Here is a 22,749-nt window from a genome sequence, read left to right on the forward strand (position 1 = left end):
CCTTCTCAGTCCCCAGGACTGGAGGTGCTGTGCCTGCAAATTAGGAAATGCTTGGCGTTGATGGGGACGCTTCCGGCGCCCTGTCCCCAGTTCTGGAAGCTGAGGCACCGGGGACCCTGTTTTGCTGAAGCTGGGCAGCTCCAGGCTCCAAAGCCGGGAAGAGAGACCCCGCGCATATCCGGGAATCCCCGACATCTGGGATTCTCTCCAAACACCCACAGCCTGAGGACCGGGCCGAAGCCCTACAGGGCGTACGGTGGGGGTGGGGGTACGGCTTTCCTGGGGAGCCGGGGAACCACGTACCGTCCTGGCCCCCTCCCTCCATGGCACTGGGTCCCCCTCCCCACCGCAGCTCGCAGCCCCAAGCTTACCTTGCGGGGGGGCTGGGGAGGGGATGCCCTGCCCTCTCCGGCCTGGGGGGCGGGAGGGGACGGGGGTGTCCAGACCCTTTGTTTGCTGATGTGTGAGTGTGTATGTGTGTGTGCGATTGTGAGAGCCGCCGGGGTGTGGGTCCGTGCGCGCGCGTGCTCGGGCTGTGACGGACTCTGATGTGCTGGACTGCCAGAGTGGAGAGGAAGAGGGAGGGGGAGGAGAGGGGGACTCCCCCGCCACTGCCCGCCCACTCGCGGGTTTGAATGAAGCGCGAGGGGGAGGGGCTGCGGCGGGAGGGCGTTTTTGTCCGATGGCCCCTCCCACTCAATGCACCGGGAAATCCTCCCCCATCTGGAGACCTTCGCTCGCTCTCTCCAGGCCGCGCCTCCAACGTCTGCTCCAGGGGAGACTAGGAAGAGGCGCCTCTCACCCGGGTGGCTGGAGCTCCTCCTATCCAGCCTGCCCCACGACGGAGCACCCGTTAATCTGAGATAATCCTGGCCCGAGGCTGCAACAAGACCTATCATCCTGGTATCAAAGCGTGCATTGGGATGCATGAAGTGTGAGGCTGGGGCCCAGCATGCTTAGAGTAATGGAGTCCTTAGAGCTCCGGCGAAGGAAGGAGACCCCCAGACGAACGGGGAGGGTCTACGCGTGGCCCTAGACTGTGACGACAAGGAAAGCCCCCTTCCACCCCTCCACGATCCCCCCACCAAGCGCGGGGCCAGGAGTACGCGCTGCGGGCTAGACTCTAGCGACACCCAGCGGCCATGCGGGAAGGAGCGCCGAGACCCGCTGGGGGTCTCCTGGTGATTGAGTGTGTGTGTGTGCGCGCGCGCGCGCGCGTGCGCGCGCGAGTCCTCGCTGCGAATGGCAGGAGCTGGAGGACAAGGTGAAGGCTGTTCTTCGAGGGGGGGAACCCCAGCTCCCCAGGCAGGGCCACAATCTCCACTCCATGTTTAACCCCGCAAAGGGAGGACCATACCGCCCTCGATTTAGACACCCCCAGGGCAGGTCAGTCCTCCTCGAACTGAGAAAGTCAGAGTCATCAAGCGCCCCTCTCAAGAGCAGGCTTAGGTCCCCGTTTACGAGGGGCGGGGGGATAGCCTTCCCCCATGTCCCTACTCCTTGCAGACGTCACTGCGGCGTGGCTGAGGGGACAGTCCTCTCTGCCTCATCAACCGTCCCCTCGCTGCCGCCCCAAACGCCCACCGCGGGGCGGCGGGAGATGAGGGGGGCTTGGAGTTGTAGCGCCCACATGTATGCCCCCAACAAGGAGGCCTAGCTGAGACCCGGCGCCCAAAGAAGTAGTATCTGCGGGAACTCCAGGGGTCCGGAAAACTTGCGCGGGGCCCTTTAAGGCAGGCTCGGTAGCCAGTGCCGCTGCCTCGGTTACTAAGGATGTGACGTCACGGGAGGGCGGGGTTTCCCGCAATCGGGCGGAAGCGGAAGGGGCGGGGCTCCGCTCACCGAGTCTCCAGCGCTGCCGCCGCCGCCGCCGCCGCCACCCGAGCCAGAGCGGGCTGGGCCGCCGAGGCAAGATGGTGGACTACAGCGTGTGGGACCACATTGAGGTGTCTGATGATGAAGATGAGACGCACCCCAACATCGACACGGCCAGCCTCTTCCGTTGGCGGCACCAGGTAAGGCGTGCATGCCCATCCCTTTCCCCACTCCGGGGGAAGTTGTGATCCCCAGAGTTGTGATCCCCGATACTGCCCAGGGATCCCGCTGTTCACACCTAGGATTCTCACCCCCACAGTCTGGACTTTCAGAAGCCTCGATTAAATTCCGGGACCCCAGTACCACGGGGACCCTGAGTCCCTGCCCGGGATCTCCACCACCCCTCACCCCCACGCTCCGATTTTTTCGTCGGATTCCCTATTCACCCCATAGAAGTTCTTCATAGTCTAGACTCCCCTAGACCAGTCTTGGGGGGAATCTCCCTAATTCTATCTGGGACCTAACATTTACACCCAGAACTCTGCCTCGAGGTTTGGACCCCAAATTATTCTGGATGATCCTGATCCTATTCGGGTATCCACTTCCTATATGGAATCTCCCATCGCCCCCTCCCCCACCTCTATAGTTTGGAACTCCAATACTTTGGTCTGTCCTGGGATCTGTTTTCTGGGATCTCGATCCCAGGTTCCCATTCAGATCCGGAGTTACCACTCCTTTTCTAAACAGAACAAGGAACTCTGTGCTACGCTGATATTCTTGTTCCTGACTTGGGACTCCTGCCCACACCCAGGACCCCCTTCCTAGAGTGTAGACCCTTGCCCTCTTAGGGTCCTTAGTCTCACCGAGGACTTGGGTTTTGGAACCTGGTTGCCCTCTGGATCTAACTACCAGCTCCACCCCGATGGAACCTCACATTCCAGCCTCTCCTTTGGCCTCTGGTAGAGGCATTTCCCATTATACCAGGAAATCCTGCCCACGTGGTTTCCGGTCCAGCCAGAGCCCCTGCCCCTACTTGGTATTGCCGACTCTGTCACCACCCACCTCCCAGACTGGCTTCCTGCATGAGCTTCGGCCAGCATTGGAAACTTTCCCCTAACTCAAGCCCAGGATCCCAAACCCACCCCACCTTGTGTCCCCAGCCTGATGAGCTACTCTCTGATATCTAAATTGTCCCTGCTCTTATCCAGGGAGTCTCCTGGTCTGATTCTAAATTCACTAACCCTTCTTCTGTCTGTCTGCCCACAACAGAACCCCCAAATCCAGACCCCAGAATCCCTGGTGATCCATATTCTACCACCCCCTCAGTGCTCACAAGCCAATGAGGTGACTAAGACTTAAAGGTTTAACCTCTTGCTCCTCCAAATCAGAGCGCCTGCATCCATTTACCAGTGTCTGTTGTACTCTTTTTTTTTTTTTTTTTTTTGAGACGGTGTTTCTCTCTTGTTACCCAGGCTGGAGTGCAATGGCGCTGTCTTGGCTCACTGCATCCTCTGCCTCCCAGGTTCAAGCGATTCTCCTGCCTCAGTCTCTTGAGTAGCTGGGATTACAGGCATGTGCCACCATGAGAGGCTTATTTTGTATTTTTAATAGAGATGGGGTTTCTCTATGTTGGTCAGGCTGATCTTGAACTCTCTACCTCAGGTGATCCACCTGCCTCGGCCTCCCAAAGTACTGGGATTACAGGTGTAAGCCACTGCGCCCAGCCATGTTGTACTCTTAAACTAGAGGCATATACCTCTCAGAACCTTCTGGTGAGGATCTCTTACCCCATCCTCCCATAGGCCAACTCCCCATCATTTATCCAGAAACAACTAGAAGGTCCCTTCTCCGTCCTTCCAGAGTACACCAGAATACGACATTAGTTTCTTCATCTGGCTCCCAGTCCCACCTCCAGACCTATTCCTTAAATCCTGAGTCTCCTGGGTAGTGTACCTGCCAAGCGAGCCACTGGAGTGTGGGAAGAAAGTTCTAGCGCTTCTATTTCTTGCCGTGTGTAACATTTTATTATGAAATATTTAAAACTTCTGCAAAGCTCCAAAGACTATTCTTGGGAAGACCTATTTCTGTCACATAAAGAGGTTAATCTTTACTACTGTGGAGAATGGTTTGGTCCTGCCGGGTGGGAGGGCCCCCTCCTGCAGCGCAGTGTACCTGCCACACCCTCCTCCCTCTGGCACAGAGCTTTCTTTCCCTGTCCTGCCGCTGAGAACCCGGTGGCTGTAGTGGTGCGTAAGCGAGGCAGGGGGCTTCAGCGTCTCCAGCACAGGTTCAAGGACAGGCAGGCTTGGGTTCCAATCCCAGCCCTGCCCCTTGCTGCTTATTTCTTTGATGCGGCAAGACTCAAAAGAAACCCCTTTGAAACGTGGGATAATATGGCCCCTCCTCTTGTGAGATCTTTGTTAAGAATAAATTAAGACTGGGTCAGGAAAACTTGGGGCAGGTCTGGAAGGAAGCATTGTGGAGGGGAAGGAGAGACCGTTGTGGTTCTGAGCACAGGCCTGACTAGGTTCAAATTTTGGCTCTGTCTGTATCACTCACATGCTGGTGACTGCCAGGGAATTGTTTGATCACTGTGCCTCAGTTTCCCCACCTGAGAATCTGAATGATGTCCACCTCACAGGGTTGTTGTAAGGGTTCCCTTATTCATTTAATATCTGTAATACTTTTGGGGCAGTAGCTATTATCATCATTTAAATAATTCTTGCTTGTCATTAAAAAAAAAATTCTGTAGTCCAATGTGGTGTCGCATGCCTATAGTCCCAGCTACTCAGGAGGCTGAGGCAGAAGGATCACTGGAACCCAGAATTTCGAGTCCATCCTGAGCAACATAGCAAGGCCTTGTCTTTTTTTTTTTTCAATTTTTTTCCTTTCCCCCGAGACAGGGTCTTGCTGTGTCACCCAGGCTAGAGTGCAGTGGCACCATCTTGGCCCACGGCAACTTCCACCTCCCAGGCTCAAGTGATCCTCCTACCTCTGCCTCCTGAGTAGCTGGGACCACAGGTGCACACCACCATGCTCGGCTAATTTTTGTATGTTTCGATAGAGACAGGGTTTCATCATGTTGCCCAGGCTGGTTTCAAATTCCTGAGCTCAGGCAGTCCACCCGCCTCAGCCTCACAAAGTGCTGGGAATATAGGTGTGAGCCACCGAACCCAGCCTAAGACCTTGTCTCTTAAAAAAAAAATTCCAGAGGTTCCAGAAGGGGACAAATGAGTCCTTTTTCCCAGCCCCAGCCAGCCAACTCTCCTGCCCAGAGACAGCTGCTGTTAGTGTTTTCTTCTAATGAGTTGTATGACATTGAGATTCTGTGAACCTCAGTTTCCCTAACTGTAAGGCAGGAGGGTAGTGACACCTGTGGTCCCTGCTTACTGGGGTGGCTTCTCCCCTGCCCAGCCTGCTACAGCCTCTCCCGGATGGGAGGTGTAAAGCCAGGCTGGGCAGGCTGCCGCCCTCACCAACTCCAAGAGGCCTTTTTTAGCTGCGGCCTCCCTGGCGGCTGCTCAGAGGACACTGGGGAGAGTGGTGGCTGCCCAGCAGTGGCTTGCAGGGTGGCGGGCAGGCTCCAGGATGACATAGGCCCATCATGGAGAAAGGGAGGTGCAGAGGCCACAAGCTGCTTTTTTTTTTGAGATGGAGGCTTGCTCTGTTGCCCAGGCTGAATTACAGTGGTGCCATCTCAGCTGACTGCAACCTCCGCCTCCCGGGTTCAAGCCATTCTCCTGCCTCAGCCTACCAAGTAGCTGGGAATACAGGCGCACGCCACTATGCCTCGCTAATTTTTGTGGGTTTGTTTTGTTTTGTTTTGAGACAGAGTCTCGCTCTGTCGCCTGGCTGGAGTTCAGTGGTGCAATCTCAGCTCACTGCAACCTCCACCTCCTGGGTTCAAGCGATTATTCTGCCTCAGCCTCCCGAGTAGCTGAGATTACTGGTGCATGCCACCACACCCAGCTAATTTTTGTATTTTTAGTAGAGACAGGGTTTCACCATGTTGGCCAGGATGATCTCGATCCCTTGACCTTGTGATCTGCCTGCCTCGGCCTCCCACAGTGCTGGGATTACAGGCGTGAGCCATTGCACTGAGCAACTTTTTTTTTTTTTTTTTTTTTTTTTTAAGAGCTGGAGTCTCACTATGTTGCCCAGGCTGTTCTCAAATTCCTGAGCTCAAGAGGTCTTCCCACTTCGGCCTCCCAAGTCCTGGGATTAGAGGCATGTGCCACTGTGCCCGGCCTGCAGCTGCTCTTTCTTATCTCATGAGGTGTAACCCCCTTTTTTTTGAGACAGGGTCTCACTGTCGCCCAGGCTGGAGTGCAGTGGCGTGATCTTGGCTCACTACTACTTCTGCTTCTGGGATTCAAACAATTCTCCTGCCTCAGCAGCTGGAGTGGCTGGGATTGCAGGCACTCGCCACCATGCTCAGCTAATTTTTGTATTTTTAGTAGAGATGGGGTTTCGCCATGTTGACCAGGCTGGTTTCAAACTCCTGATGTTAGGTGATCCACTTGCCTCAGCCTCCCTAAGTCCTGGGATTATAGGCGTGAGCCACCACTCCCAGTCACGTAGGCCTTCTTTTTTTTTTTTTCAAGGCAACAAATGGGGTTCACCTTCAATTTTTTTTCTTTTTTTCTTTTTCAAGCATGTAGGCCTTCTTGACCCCTTATCCTTATGGGGGAAATTGAGGCTCATGCTGACTGTGTCAGTCCCCTTTGGTATTAGAATAGGGGCCAGCTCTGCCTGGCCCTGCCCTAGAACCTGGGGACACAGCTTCATACAAGGCACAGAAATGAGTCAGCAGACCATTCAGGTGGCAGTGACAAGGACGGAGATGGTAACAGTGGGACTCACCTACCGAGGGCTGTGTTGGAAGCATCTTCCATAGAGTTACTCATTAGTTCTCACAGCAATCCTGGGAGACTCCATTTCACAGAGGGGAAGACCCAGGCCAGGAAAGGTTTCAGTGACATTGCCAAAGTTCCATCTCCCATTACTGGCAGAGCTGGGTGCTGTGACCTCGTAGTAACAACCACTCCCTGTTATTGAGCATGTACTCTGGGCCAGAAATCAAGTAAGCATTTGAAGGACATTTCCTTTTTTAAGCACCAGAATAGTCCCCAGAGAGAAGGAGAGAAAGAGAGGAAAGAGAGAGAGAGAGGAGAGAGACACAGAGAGAGATTGTCTCTTTGCACAGATGGTAATGACCCTGGCCAGCACAGGAAGAGTGTGTGCCCAGGGCCCGCATGGCTCTGGACATTTGACTTTAATGATCTCCTTTGTTTCTTCCAATACAAGCTTGTGCCGTCAGCATTGTTGACCGTGTTTGACAGATGAGGAAACTGATGTTCCAGAAGGTTAGGAGATGGCCCAGGGACACTGAGCCAGTACATCGTGGCTGTGGGCTAGGACCCCAGGGCCGGTGCCCCAAGGCTGTCCTCCAGAACCCTCACCACATCACCAGATGGTCACAGTTGGTCCTTTGGGGGATCAGTGGTGCCCCAGCCAGGGGGCATTTGGGGAAGGTTCTGTCGAAGCTGAGGTTTGGGTGCAAAGCAGGTAAGGGGACTGCAGAGGCCAAGAGGCAAGAGAGAGCCTGTGCTTTCGGGGAACCATGAGGGCCAGCATCTGCCTGGGACCCAGGACCAGGATGCGGGGATCAGGGGTCCCATCCCCCCCAAGGCGTGGTAGTGGGGAGGGCTGTGGTGATGCACGGGCTTCACAGGCCTCTCTGGCGGCAGCTGTGCCTGGATTGGGGAAGGGCAGTGATCGAAGGTGGTGGCACATTTCAGGGTTTGATTAGTGGCTCTGGACAGAGCAGGCCCCACTGAGAGTCAGGAGAGATGATGGTGGAGCACGCAGGGGTCTCAGGAGAAGACTGAACAATCCGCTGGGCTGGAGACAGAGCCAAGGGGTCCTTGACAGTGATCCTGGGGCAAGGCTATGGGTGGGCCAAAGAAACATCTAGAAGGGGGCCCAGTGCCTTCTAGATGCCTGTAATCATGCCTGTAATCCCAACACTTTGGGAGGCCCAGGTGGGTGGATCACTTGAGGTCAGGAGTTCAAGACCAGCCTGACCAACGTGGTGAAACCTCATCTCTACTAAAAATACAAAATTAGCTGGGAGTAGTGGCACAGGCCTGTAATCTCAGCTACTTGGGAGGCTGAGGCAGGAGAATCGCTTGAATCCGGAGGCGGAGGTTACAGTCAGCCGAGATGGCGCCATTGCACTTGAGCCTGGGAAACAAGAGCGAAACTCTGTCTCAAAAAAAAAAAAAAAAGAAGAAGAAGAAAGGGAAGAGAGGCAGGACCTTTGTTGAGGGAGAATACCACAGAAGACCTGGTCTGGGGAGGAAAGATGGTGAGTTCGGTTTTGGGCATGGAGTTAGAGATGCCTGCAGGGACACCAGGCAGAAGCAGCTTGATGGGGGTGGGGGGTGGGGGGAGGAGCAGGGAAGGGGACCAAGTGTGGGTGAGGGCGGCTCCAGGTTGGAGGGGAAGGCTGACAGCTGGAGACAGTGTTTAGGCCTCCACTGCCAGGCACAGTGGCTCATGCCTATAATTTCAGCACTTTGGGAGGCCGAGGCAGGTGGATGGCTTGAGCACAGGAGTTTGAGACCAGCCTGGGCCACATGGCAAAACACCATCTCTACAAAAAATAAAAAATTAGCCAGGCAGGGTGGTGTGCACCTGTAGTCCCACCTACTTGGGAGGTTGAGGCAGGAGGATTGCTTGAGCCTAGGAGCTCGAGGCTGCAGTGAGCCATGGTCGCACCCTGCACTCTAGTCTGCATGATGACGAGACGTTGTTCAAACAAAACCGAACCAAACAAAAACAAAAAAACAAAAAAACAAGCATCTGCTGAGTCCCTGCTTTGCACCAGGCCAAGTTCCTAGCTCTGGGGACAAAGTGGTGAACACATTCCCACATGTATAGAGCAGGGCTTGGAGGGAGGCAGTACGCAGAACATGATAAACAATTGTCATATGATGTTAGTGGTGGCTGGTGCTGAGGAGGCAGGGAATGCCAGGCAGGGGTGGGGGGAGGTTGCCATCATCAGAAAGGTGGTTGGGAAAGGGGTCCTCGCAAAGGCAACATGGAGCCCAGATGGCTCGGGTGCCATGGAGTCAGCTGTGGCGGGATCTGAGGGAACAGCCAGTGGGAAGGCCTTAAGGTTCAAGAAGTCGGCTCCGCAGAATGCAGTGGCTCCTGCCTGTAGTCCCACCACTTTGGGAGGCCAAGGTAGAAGGGTTGCTTGAATCCAGGACTTCAAGACCAGGCTGGGCAACGTGGTGAAACCCCGTCTTTACTGAAAATACAAAAATTAGCTGTGTGTGGTGATGCATACCTGTAGTCCCAGCTACTCAGGAGGCTGAGGTGGGAGGATCGCCTGAACCCAGGGAGGTCGAGGCTGCAGTGAGTCATCTTCCAGCCACTGCACTCCAACCTGGACGACAGAGCGAGACCCTATCTTTAAAAAAAGGGCTCAAGAAAAGATGAGAAAAGTGAGGGGCCAGTGTAGATGGAAGGAGGAGTGACAGGGCAGATTGTGCAGGCCCACATAGGCTGTAGTGACGACTTGGGCTCTGCTCTGAGTGAAATGGGAGCCTCCAGGGTTTTCAGCAGAGGATGGAGGAACCTGACCCCACTTGGGTGTGCACTGGCACCTGTCGGGGCAAGGACGGAAGTTGGGAGACCAGGACACTGGAGGTGGACGCAGACTTTTTCCCGGGGCTATCTCAGGTGCAGGGGTTGAGTATGGGGCCGGGGGTAAGGGACAGGCCGCTCCCCAGAATGACAGGCCGTTCCTGCCCGCAGGCCCGGGTGGAGCGCATGGAGCAGTTCCAGAAGGAGAAGGAGGAACTGGACAGGGGCTGCCGGGAGTGCAAGCGCAGGGTGGCCGAGTGCCAGAGGAAGCTGAAGGAGCTGGAGGTGGCCGAGGGCGGCAAGGCAGAGCTGGAGCGGCTGCAGGCTGAAGCGCAGCAGCTGCGCAAGGAGGAGCGAAGCTGGGAGCAGAAGCTGGAGGAGATGCGCAAGAAGGAGAAGAGCATGCCCTGGAACGTGGACACGCTCAGCAAAGATGGCTTCAGCAAGGTGTGCGGGGCAGGCGGGGTGGGCAGTGCGCATGCGCAGCCAGCGAGCGTGCGGGCAGTGCGCATGCGCACCCAGTGCCAAGTCAGGGGAGGACCCCGGTGGTGAAATTGAAGAGTGTGGTGTGGGGGTTGGGGGATGGACAGGGGCTACGTGGGGAGGGGGGACAGGCTTTGGGGGCTGGGCGGATGAAACACCCCACCGGTCCCCTCCTCTGATCTGCCCCAAGGCCCATGCCCACGCTCCCGCCACCTTGATGCTCATGGCTTCGTCACCACCTCCACCGTGGATGGGATGGGCGCTGCGGCCACGGCCCGCCCGGCCGCGCTCGAGGCGCTCCGCAGCCTTGCCCCAGCCCACTCCCGTTCTCACCCTACCACAGAGCATGGTCAATACCAAGCCTGAGAAGGCAGAGGAGGACTCAGAGGAGGTGAGGGAGCAGAAACACAAGACCTTCGTGGAAAAGTATGAGAAACAGATCAAGCACTTTGGTGAGTGGGGCGTGTGGGTTATGGGGGAGCCAGGTCAGGGCAGGCCCTTTGTCTCCAGGGCCCTCCAGCACCTTGCCAGCATCTTCCCACAGGCATGCTCCGCCGCTGGGATGATAGTCAAAAGTACCTGTCAGACAATGTCCACCTGGTGTGTGAGGAGACAGCCAATTACCTGGTCATCTGGTGCATTGACCTAGAGGTGGAAGAGGTGAGCGGAGCTTTCCCCAGGACTGTGAAAAGGCGCTGCCATGTGCCGCCACTTGGTGACACTGCCTGTTGTCCCTGGCAGAAATGTGCGCTCATGGAGCAGGTGGCCCACCAGACAATCGTCATGCAGTTTATACTGGAGCTGGCCAAGAGCCTGAAGGTGGACCCCCGGGCCTGCTTCCGGCAGTTCTTCACTAAGATTAAGGTAGGGGCCCTGAGCTGCCAGGTGGCCGGAGGCCCCCTCCTCAGGGGACCAGCCCACAGTGCTCTGGGCAAGGCTGACTCCTGTCCACAGAGATTCAAACCCCTCCAATCACAGCATCCTAGTTAGGAGACAGCGGGGGCAGGGAGGGGAGAGAGGTGGGCCGATCCTGCCAGACTTTAAAAGTGGACGTCAGGCCAGGCTTGGTGGCTGAGTACTGTAGTCTCGGCTGTTTGGGAGCCTGAGGCAGAGGACCACTTGAGCTCAGGAGTTTGTGAGCTATAGTGCCACTGCATTCCAGCCTGAGTGACAGAGCAAGACCGCATTTTTAAAAAAAAGAAAAAATGGAGACTGGGTACAGCGGCTCATGCCTGTCATCCCAGCACTTTGGGAGGCCGAGGCGAGCAGATCACCTGAGCTTGGGAGTTCACGACCAGCCTGACCAACATGGAGAAACCCCGTCTCTACTAAAAATACAAAATTAGCTGGGCATGGTGGTGCATACCTATAATCCCAGCTACTCAGGAGGCTGAGGCAGGAGAATCGCTTGAACCTGGGAGGCAGAGGTTGCAGTGAGCTGAGATTGCGCCATTGCACTCCAGCCTGGGCCACAAGAGCAAAACTGTCTCAAAAAAAAAAAAAAGTGGGGGCAGTAGGATGTGCTGAAGGTCCCCATGTGGATATGGGGGTAATATGGGTGTCTCTAGGGTTTTGAGGTTTTTTTTTTGAGACAGACTCTTGCTCTGTCACCCAGGCTGGAATGCAGTTGCTCGATCTCAGCTCAGTGCAACCTCTGCCTCCCCGGTTCAAGTGATTCTCATGCCTCCACCTTCCAAGTAGCTGGGATTACAGGCACCTGCCAGCCTCTAGAGTTTTTAACCTGCGCACCTGCAGGAACAGGGCTACTCTTACCGAGACTGGGGAGACCAAGGACAAGGCAGGCTGGAGGGACACTCGGAGGCTGGGAGGTGGCTATGTTAAGTTAGAGGCGCCTAAGCAGGGACACTGAGGATGTGAGTGTCGCACATTTGCAGTAGAGCAGGGCTCCCAAGCAGGTGGTCTTTAGCAAATGCCAGATGAAGTCCCTGGCTGGAGGAGCCGAAGCCTTAGGGACCCCCCTCATGTAGGTCAGGAACAGACTTGGGATGCCTCTGAGGCGCCTCTGAGGAGCTGCGGCTGGAGGGTCCTGGGCTCCCCAGTCCCTTCTGAGCATTGGGCTGGGTCCAGTGAGCACTGCCCAACCCCCATAGACAGCCGATCGCCAGTACATGGAGGGCTTCAACGACGAGCTGGAAGCCTTCAAGGAGCGTGTGCGGGGCCGTGCCAAGCTGCGCATTGAGAAGGCCATGAAGGAGTACGAGGAGGAGGAGCGCAAGAAGCGACTCGGCCCCGGTGGCCTGGACCCCGTTGAGGTCTACGAGTCCCTCCCTGAGGTGCGGTTCCCCGGGCCAGGCGGGCAGCAGGAGGGCCCTGAGCAAGACCCCCAGGGCCACAGGGACCCAGCCCCTGACCCCAGCTCCTCTGCACTCCCAGGAACTCCAGAAGTGCTTCGACGTGAAGGATGTGCAGATGCTGCAAGACGCCATCAGCAAAATGGACCCCACCGTGAGTAACCCTCGCCTTCCATGCCTTTTCAGCAGGCCATGTGTCTCCCCCAGCCCTGCATCCCAAGTCTCTGAAGCCGGCTGGTGAAAGTGCTCCTCCGAGGCTTCTCCAAGGAGTCAGGGAGGTCGTGTCACCTTGGCATACACCCACATTTATTGAGCACCTACTGTATCCCAACATCCAGCAGATGATTGCTGAGCTTTCAGCTCGTGTCCCTCGTGACTGACAGTCACTGTTACTGTGACAGCGTCCAGCCTCAGTTTCCTTATCCAAACCACATTTTGTCTCAATATCAGCCTACAAAATGTTTGGGGAAGGGAGCTGAGCACATGGCAGGTACTGGTAAATGCTGGATGTTGATTGGATTTTGACTGTTTGTTTTTGTTGATTGGATTTTGACTGTTTGTTTTTGAGAGACAGGGTCTTCCTCTCATCCTGGCTGCAACTTTGACCTCCCAGGCTCAAGTGATCCTCCCACTTCAGCCTCTCCAAGTAGCTGGGGTTATAGGTTGACACTATGACATCTGGCTCATTTTTTAAACAAATATGTTTTTATAGAGACAGGGTCTCACTGGCTGTATTTTTGGAAGTGGTAATAGAGTTTGAATCTAAGTAGGACACACTTTAACCCTGTTCCTACCACTTGGCTCACTGGTTGGCCACACTGGTTTTCTCATCTGTAAAATGGGTCTAGTTGTAGGACTGGCCCTGAAGTTCTAGAAGCTTCTATGGACATAGCCATCTAGACCAGGTCCTGCACACCGCAGCTCACGGACTCACTGCCTATCTTTTACAATAAAGTTTTATTGGAACAAAGCAGCCACGCTCAATTGTTTCCCTGTCACCTACAACCGATCTTGCTCTACCGCAGCAGAGTTGAGTCGTGATGGAGACCATATGGCTCGCGGAAACAGAAATATTTAGTCTGTCCCTTTACCAAAAAAATTTGCTGGCTTTTTTTCTAGATTGCACTATCTAAATTTAAATTAAAGTTAAATAAAATTTAAAGTTCCAGCTGGGCAGCACTTTGGGAGGCTGAGGCGGGCAGATCACCTGAGGTCAGGAGTTCGAGAGCAGCCTGGCCAACGTGGCAAAACCCTATCTCTACTAAAAGTATAAAAATTAGCCAGGCGTGGTGACAGGCGCTTGTAATCCCAGCTACTCGGGGGGCTGGGGCAGGAGAATTGCTTGAACCTGGGAGGCAGAGGTTGCAGTGAGCCGAGATCACACCACTACATTCCAATCTGGAAGACAGAGCGAGACTGTCTCTAAATAAATAAATTAGTAAAATAAAATGAGCAGGAAGCCAGCTTGGGGATGTGCAGGGGACAGCAGGGTGGCCACCAGGTGGCAGCCCTGCCTCACCTGCCTGCTGTTCTCCTTGCAGGACGCAAAGTACCACATGCAGCGTTGCATTGACTCCGGCCTCTGGGTCCCCAACTCTAAGGCCAGCGAGGCCAAGGAGGGAGAGGAGGCGGGTCCCAGGGACCCGCTGCTGGAAGCTGTTCCCAAGACAGGCGATGAGAAGGATGTCAGCGTGTGACCTGCCCCAGCTGCCACCACCATCTGCTTGCAGGCCCCTATGCGCCCCTTTTCAGCAAACAGATAGATGCCATCTCCCCTGCTCCTGGCCTCCTCTACTTGCGCTGCTCGGCCCAGCCTGGGGGGCCCGCCCAGCCCTCCCTGCCCTCCCCACTGTCCCCACTCTCCAGTGCCCATTCAAGTCTCTGCTTTGAGTCAAGGGGTCTCACTGCCTGCAGCCCCCCATCAGCATTATGCCAAAGGCCCGGGGGTCCGGGGAGGGGCAGAGGTCGCCAGGCTGGTCCATCAGGTAGCAGGGGAGGGTCCCCAGCCAAGGGGCCGGCTCTGGTCACTGGGCTCTGTTTTCACTGTTTGTCTGCTGTCTGTGTCTTTTATTTGGCAAACAGCAGTGATGTTCCAATAAAGGATTTCAGATGCTCTCTGGGCTGCTGTGAGGGCTGTTCAGGCAGCCCGTCTCTTATGGGTGGGAGGGAAACCTGGTGGAATATTGGAAGCTGAGTCTTGGTACTCTAGTCCTTTGCCCTCCAGCCATTGTGGGTACTTGCCTTGCACATGCTGTTCCACCGCTTGGAACAATCTTCCTCCAGAGGCCCCAGAAGCCCACAACCTTCAGTCTCACCCACCCACTCCCCTGTCCCTACTTCGGACCTCCACAATGCAGGGTTGCCCAAGCTGATCACCGCCAGAGGGCAGTAGTGATCTGTAAACCAAGTCATGTTTTCTAGGGTTTTGCAGATTTTTCCTGCCCTCGCCCACCTGTGCCCCCTGCCGCCCCCTTCCAGCTTCCTACCACCATTTGGGGCAGCATCCTGGGCTACATCTCTCTGCCCTGTGGCCAGTGCTGCCCCTACACTGTTTTGTTGTTGAGACAGTCTAGCTGTTGCCCAGGCTGGAGTGCAGTGGTGTGATCTCTGATCACTACAACCTCCACCTCCCTTATCCTGCCTCAACCTCCCGAGTAGCTGGAGTTACAGTTTCCCGCCACCACACCTAGCTAATGTTTGTATTTTGGCAGAGATGGGGTTTCATCATATTGGTCTCAAACTCCTGACCTCAGGTGATCCACCCACCTTGGCCTCCCAAAACGCTGGGATTAGAAGTGTGAACCACTGCACCTGGCCCCCCACAAACAGATCTTGATTCTGACCGCTGCCTTTTATCCCCATGGCCTCCAGGTCCCCATCCCCTCTGGCTCTAATACCTGCCCCAGCCTCTTTCCCATTGCCCACTCCAAGCCAGCCCGCCCAATAGGCAGCAGCCAGAGGGCACCTGTGAACACAGGGATCAGGCCAGGTCCCACCTCTGCTCAAAAGCCTCACAGGACTCCCCTCCCTAGGAGCAGAAGCTAAAGTCCTCCCTGCAGCTGGCCAGGCCCCAGCACCATCTGCCTATTACCTCCCTGCCCTGTTGTCCCCAACCCCATACTGGCCCTTGAGCACTTGAAATTTCTCTTCTTGGTGTGTGGCCTTGGGTGATATACTGAGCCTCAGTGTCCCTGCTCTTAGTGATGGCTAACATCATCACACTAGTGTCCTCCTCAGGCTGTAGTGAGGGGAAAAGTGAGGTAATAGTTCAGACAACAAGCACCTGGCACTCAGATCCTTTGAATGTGGACCTTGGCACTTGGTGTCCCTCTGCAAAAGTCACAAATATTTCTGCTGTAGGAAAAGGCTTTTAAAGAAGAGTGCATGGCCAGGTGCAGTGGCTCACGCCTGTAATCCCAACACTTTGAGAGGCCAAGGTGGGAGGATCACTTGAGCTCGGGAATTCAAGACCAGCCTGGCTACCGTGGCAAAACCCAGTCTGTACTAAGAACACAAAAATTAGCCAGGCATGGTGACGTGTGCCTGTGGTCCCAGCTACTCAGGAAGCTGAGGCAGGAGAATTGATTGAACCCAGGATGTGGAGGTTGCAGTGAGCCGAGATCACACCACTGCACTCCAGTGTGGGTGATAGAGTCTCCATCTCAAAAAAAAAGTGCAGCGCTGGGCGAACAGGGGCACACCTATAGTTACAGTTACTTGGGAGGCTGAGGCAGGAGGATTGCTTGAGTCTGGAAGGTCGAGTCTGGAGTGAGCTACAATCAAAGTACAATAAACACCCAGGTACACAACAGTTTAAGACATGAAATATCGGCTGGGTGGGGTGGTGGCTCACACCTGTAATCCCAGCATTTTGGGAAGCTGAGGCGGGAGGATCACAAGGTCAGGAGATGGAGACAGACCATTGTGGCTAGCAAGGTGAAACCCCGTCTCTACTAAAAATGCAAAAAATTAGCCAGACATGGTGGTGCACGCCTGCAGCCCCAGCGACTCGGGAGGCTGAGGTGGGAGAATTGCTTGAACCCAGGTGGCAGAGGTTGCGGTGAGCCGAGATTGCGCCACTGCACGCCAGCCTGGGTGACAGAGACTGTATATATATATATATATATAAAGACACGAAATATCTCAGATCCAGTAGATACTTCTGCCCACCTCTCCTGGAGGACATCACCTCTGAGGGGACTGCTTGTCACTCAGACCACAGATCAATGCCACTTCTCTGAGGCCCTCCTTGACCTACTTGAATTGCCTTCATGCTCGGTCATCAAACCTGCCTCACATGCCCTGCTTTGCACCGACCTGTGTATTGTCACCTCCCATGTACTGTGCGTGCCACAAAAGCATGCACCTTTTCTTGCAACATCCACAGCGCCGGAAAGGGTACTTTCCGGAAACATTTGCAAAAACACTGGATAAAAACCCCTGGAAAGCTGTTGCGCCCAAGCCGATCACCACCAGGGGGCAGGAGTGAGCTGCAAATCTAGTAACTTTCCTTAGTGCTTTGTACATTCAGGTAGAACGGCAGGTTGGGGGCTGTAGGGGGACTCCTGGAGCCTTGAATGAGCCTCACACATCGTCCAAGATCTTTTTATCTTATTTATTTTTAAGAATCAGTGTGCCGGGCGCGATGGCTCACGCCTGTAATCCCAGCACTTTGGGAGGCCGAGGCGGGTGGATCACGAGGTCAAGAGATCGAGACCATCCTGGTCAACATGGTGAAACCCCGTCTCTACTAATACAAAAAAATTAGCTGGGCATGGTGGCGTGCGCCTGTAATTCCTGCTACTCAGGAGGCTGAAGCAGGAGAATTGCCTGAACCCAGGAGGCGGAGGTTGCGGTGAGCCGAGATTGCGCCATTGCACTCACCTGGGTAACAAAAGGGAAACTCCGTCTCAAAAAAAAAAAAAAAAAAAAAAATGGTGGATTTGAACTGAGCTCAAGCAGTCTGCCAGACTCAGCCTCCCAAAGTGTTGGGATTACAGGCTAGTGTGCCCTGCCAAGTTAACATTTTAATTTTTGTTCATCATAGACATTTTGGTGTTAATTTCGGTTTTTCAAAATATTGCATTCCTGGTTACTGAAGGTTTTGTTTGTTTGTCTTTTGTGAGACGTCCATCACCCAGGCTGGAGTGCAGTGGTGTGATCTCGGGCTCAGTGCAACCTCTTACTGCCTCCCAGGTTCAAGCGATTCTCCTACCTCAGCCTCCCAAGTAGCTGGGATTACAGGCACCTGCCCACCATGCCTGGCTAATTTTTGTATTTTTTGTAGAGATGGGTTTCACCATGTTGGCCAGGCTGGTCTCGAACTCCTGACCTCAAGTGATCTGCCTGCTTTAGCCTCCCAAAGTGCTGGGATTACAGGGGTGAGCCACCGCATACAGCAGCTGGTTATTGAAGTTCCTGGCACCCTTTTTACTTTTGTACCTCACCTTAGCACTGGCACTGGTCCTGGTAGAGACACAGGGATCAAGATGTCAGATTTTATCAGGAGGTAGAGTGGCACAAACTCATCATCCTCCCTGCCCATCCATCCACCCAGTTCCCTGCCACTCCTTTCAGAGTTTAGTTTTGGAAAATTGTATATATTCTTATCCATTCCCCTCCTCCATTTTTTTTTTCCAAACAATATCTCATTCTGTCACCTAGGCTGGACTGCAGTGGTGGGATCATAGCCCACTGAAACCTCCACCTCTCAGGCTCGGGTTGCCCTCCCATCTCAGCCTTTGAGCATCTGGGACTACAGGCGAGTGCCACCACACCTAGCTAATGGTTAACTTTTTTGTAGAGACATGGTTTTATTATGTTGCCCAGGCTGGTCTCAAGCTCCTGGGCTCAAGGGATCCTCCTGCCTTGGCCTCCCAAAGTGCTGGAATTACAGGCATGAGCCACCTTCCCCAGCCTACTTTTTTAAAGATGGGATCTCCCTCTGTCACCCAGGTTGGAGTGTAGTGGCACAATCATAGCTCACTGCAGCCTCTAACTTCTAGGCTCAAGTGATTCTCCTGCCGCAATCTCCTGCGTAGCTCAAATTACAGCCAAGAGACACTGCATCTGGCTATCCACCACCAGTCCTTTTTTTTTTTTTTTTTAGATGGAGACCTGCTCTGTTGCCCAGGCTGAAGTGCAGTGGCACTATCTTGGCTCACTGCAACCTCAACCTCCCAGGTTCAAGCGATTCTCCTGCCTCAGCCTCACATACAAGCATGCACCACCACACCCAGCTTATGAAGTGTATTAACTCATTTGATGCCCCTGATATGCCTCTGGGTTTGGGACTCTAAATAACCACATCTTGCAGAGGAGGAAACTGAGGCACAGTTAAGGGACCACCCAGGAGCACACAGTGATGGAGCTGGGACTTGAACTCAGCCCATCTGGTGCCAGTCTTCATGTGTGTAAGTCACTTCTCTGTATCTCTTCAGGCCAACACTGAGTATCCCATTTGGGGCTGCTCCGGAGAATTTTCTAGAGAACACAGGTTCGCACACGTGCCTAAAGGAGCATAGAATTTTTGTGGAAAGATTCCCAGGAGACCAGCACAGTGGCTCAGGACTGTAATCCCAGCACTTTGGGAGGCCAAGGAGGGCAGATCACCTGAGGTCAGGAGTTTGAAATTGGCCTGGCCAAGATGGCAAAACCCCATCTCTACTTAAAACACAAAAATTAGCTGGGCATGATGGTGGGTGCCTGTAATCCCAGCTACTCGGGAAGCTGAGGCAGGATAATCCTTTGAACCCAAGAGGTGGAGGTTGCAGTAAGCTGATATCATGCCATTGCATTCCAGCCTGGAACTCCATCTCAAAAAAAAAAAAAAAGATTCCCAGGAAACCCATCGCACTGAGGAGGAGACTGGCTGTTCCCTGAACTCTCGCATTCATCAAAACACAAAGCGATTTTACTTTTAATTCATAAATTCTTGGCTTTTCCCAGGTCCTGTGGGGGCTCTAAGGAGGCCCCTCCCTGCAGCCCCCGAAGGACCAAAGGAAGCCCCCAGCTTTTGTTCCTTCCTGAAAACCTACCATAGTGGTGTGGCCAACTATCCTGGCTTGCCCAGGACTGCCCCAGTGCTGGCATGGAAAGCCCCCCATTGGGGAACCCCCTCAGTCCTGGGAAACCCCAGCCTGTTAGTCACGTGTGAGGTCTGGGGCCTCCCTTATGGGCCAGGTCTGGGATGTGGGAATTTGGGAAGGAGGCCCCAGGCCTTGGCAGAATAGCCTCCTTAGCCTCTCATCTTCAGTTGTCGAGTGGGGGTGCTGATGCCACTCAAAAAGAATCTGAGAAGGTCCAGGGATTGCTAAATACCCGCCCTAGGCCCAGTGTCCAGGCTGGAAAAATGTCAGCTATTCCATTTATTTATTTATTTATTTGACAAGGTCTTGCTCAGTTGCCCAGGTTGGAGTGCAGTGACGCAATCATAGCTCATTGCAACCTCAACCTCTGGACCCAAGCGATCCTCTCACCCCAGCCTCCCTGGTAGCTGGGACTACAGGCCTGTATCACCATGCCCTGCTAATTTTTAAATTTTCTGTAGACACGGGGTTTCACTGTGTTGCCCAGGCTGGTCTGGAACTCCTGGGCTCAAGCGATCCTCTTGCCTCTGTCTCTCAAAGTGCTGGGATTACAGGCACCAGCCACCACACCCAGCTTATTGTTAGAATGTATTATTACTGGGAGTATGACTAGCATTGTTATTAGTAGTCGGCCCACGTGGCATTTCCTGCTAGTTCCCTCAGGAGTGGGGAATACCAGGACCCAGGCCCACCCGGCTCGCCGTGGTCTAGTGTCTAATTGCAAAGCCTCGCCCCGGACAGCTGTTCAATAATCTGGCACTCTCAGCTTCCTGATGCTGTACCCAGGCGGCAACAGAGAGGAAGCTCACGGCAGCCCTCTGGCAGCAGGCTGTACAACAGCCAGGGATTGCTGGCTCCCAGGCCATTCATTCCCCCCAGTGCTGGCTTCTTAAGCCATCTACTGGGCTCGAGGCACAACCGCAGGTGCTGAGGGCACAGCGGACAACCAGACAGACCTCTTTCTGGTAGGGCTGATGTCCTAGAACCACAGACAGGCGATAGAACTGGTGCTCAGAGAAACTTCCCGAGGCCAGGCGAGGTGGCTCACACCTCTGGGCATTTGAGAGGTCAGCAGTTTGGGAGGTCAAGGAAGGAGGATCACTTGAGTCCAGCAGTTTGAAACCAGCCTGAGCAACATGGTGAAAACCCATTTCTATAAAAAATACACACACACACACACACAAATTAGCCAGGCATGGTAATGCACATCTGTAGTCCCAGCCACTCAGGAGGCTGACGTGGGAGGATTGTGAACGCTAAACCTGGGAGGCTGAGACTGCAGTGAATTGAGATCATAGCACTGCACTCCAGCCTGGGCAACAGAGCGAGACTCTGTCTCAAACAAAGAAAAGAAAAGGGCTGGATGCAGTGGTTCACACCTGTAATACCAGCACTTTGGGAGGCCGAGGCGGGAGGGGGTCACCTGAGGTCGGGAGTTCAAGACTAGCCTGACCAATATGGAGAAACCCTGTCTCTACTAAAAAAATACAAAATTAGCCCGGGCATGGTGCTGTATGCCTGTAATCCCAGCTACTCAAGAGGCTGAGGCAGGAGAATCGCTTGAACCTGGGAGGCAGAGGTTGTGTGAGCCCAGATCATGCCACTGCACTCCAGCCTGGGCAACAAGAGCAAAACTCTGTCTCTAAATAAATAAATAAATGAAAGAAATGAAAAGAAAAGAGAAAGAGAAACCTCCCGGCTGGGAGCGATGACTCACATCTGTAATCCCAGCACTTTGGGAGGCAGGTGAATCACCTGAGGTCTGGAGTTCCAGACGAGTCTGGCCAACATGGTGAAATCCCATTCCTACTAAAAATATAAAAATTAGGCAGAAGTGGTGGATGCCTGCAATCCCGGCTACCAGGGATGCTGAGGCAGGAGAATTGCTTGAACCTGGCAGAGGTGGAGGTTGCAGTGAACCAAGACTGCTCCACTGCACTCCAGCCTGAACAACAGAGTGAGACTCTGTCTCAAAAAAAAAAAAAAAAAAAGAGCTGGGCGCGGTGGCTCACGCCTGTAATCCCAGCACTTTGGGAGGCCGAGGCGGGTGGATCACGAGGTCAAGAGATCGAGACCATCCTGGTCAACATGGTGAAACCCCGTCTCTACTAAAAATACAAAAAATTAGCTGGGCACGGTGGCGCGTGCCTGTAATCCCAGCTACTCAGGAGGCTGAGGCAGGAGAATTGCTTGAACCCAGGAGGCGGAGGTTGCGGTGAGCCGAGATTGCGCCATTGCACTCCAGACTGGGTAACAAGAGCGAAAGTCCGTCTCAAAAAAAAAAAAAGAAAGAAAAAAAAAAAGAAAAAGAAAGAAAGAAAAGAAACTTTCCATGAAATTTCAGGTTGCAATAAGGACTCTGAAGAAAATACAGCAGAGCCCCGGAGGTCAAGTTGCCCGGGCTCAAGCAATCCTCCCACCTCAGCCTCCGGAGTAGCTGGGACTACAGGCACATGCCACCATGCCAAACTTTTTTTTTTTTTTTTTTTTTTTTGAGACGGAGTCTCACTCTGTAGCCCAAGCTGGAGTGCAGTGGCACGATCTCGGCTCACTGCAACCTCCACCTCCCGGGCTCAAGTGATTCTTGTGCCTCAGGCTCAGATTAACTTTTCTATTTTGTGTAGACACAAGGTCTTGCTATATTGCCCAGGATGGTCTCCAACTGGGCTCAGACTATCCTCCTGCCTCAGCTTCCTAAAGTGCTGGGATTATAGGGATGAACCACGGCGCCCAGCCAGGTCAAGTCTCTATCACCATTTTCTTTCTTTTCTTTTTTATGAGACACAGCGGAGATTTGAACTCACATTGGGTGGGATGTCCAAGCTGCTATCCTGACCGCTAGGGAGCTTTAGGGGGCAGGGCTGCAGGTGATCAGGAAGAGGACAGGAGCAGGTGGGCCAGGAAAGCCTCTTAGGAGTGAAGGAGGGGGAATTCCAGCCAGCAAGGTGGAGTCGGCCAGGTAGAAACGAGGGAAGGGGTATGGGACGGGATGGAACCGGGAAGCCACAGGGCAGAGCGTCGGAGGGTTGAATAGTGGCCGCTGCAGCCTTGAACGCCGAGGTGAGTCTGACCCAATTCCACAGCACGGAGGGGAACTCCAGGATCCCGCCGCATTGCCCACACATTTCGCTCTCCCGCCCGCCCCTCGCAGGCCCCTCCCACGTCTCCGTTCACCGCGTGACAGCCAATAGCAGAAGCGAAAGCTCATCCGGGTGCCGAAGCAGCCAATCGTGGCTGAGCGACGAGTGAGCCCGAGAACCAATCAGAGCGCCGTCGCCGTGGCAAAAAAAAAACAAACCAAAAAACTTCCAATGGTGACTGCGGGAAGAACAGGGCAGCTGCCAATGGGCGTACGCGTTTCAGGCGGCCAATGGGAGGAGGCGTCTCAGTGGGCA

General features: G+C 54.2%; 1 protein-coding gene across 1 annotated transcript; it reads left to right on the forward strand.

Moving 5' to 3' along the window:
* The first annotated feature begins 1,844 nt into the window (after positions 1-1,844).
* Positions 1,845-14,383, forward strand: CDC37 (cell division cycle 37, HSP90 cochaperone). Its single transcript, XM_012435978.3, has 8 exons — positions 1,845-2,015; positions 9,643-9,918; positions 10,298-10,406; positions 10,499-10,614; positions 10,696-10,818; positions 12,066-12,248; positions 12,349-12,420; positions 13,808-14,383. Exons 1-8 carry the CDS (start codon positions 1,914-1,916, stop codon positions 13,961-13,963), a joined length of 1,137 nt encoding a protein of 378 aa, XP_012291401.1. The 5' UTR covers positions 1,845-1,913; the 3' UTR covers positions 13,964-14,383.
* The last annotated feature ends 8,366 nt before the right edge of the window (positions 14,384-22,749 follow it).

Source organism: Aotus nancymaae, unplaced genomic scaffold, assembly GCF_030222135.1.
Source record: "Aotus nancymaae isolate 86718 unplaced genomic scaffold, 86718_ANA_hifiasm-v0.15.2.pri h1tg000028l, whole genome shotgun sequence".
Classification (NCBI taxonomy): Eukaryota; Metazoa; Chordata; class Mammalia; order Primates; family Aotidae; genus Aotus; species Aotus nancymaae.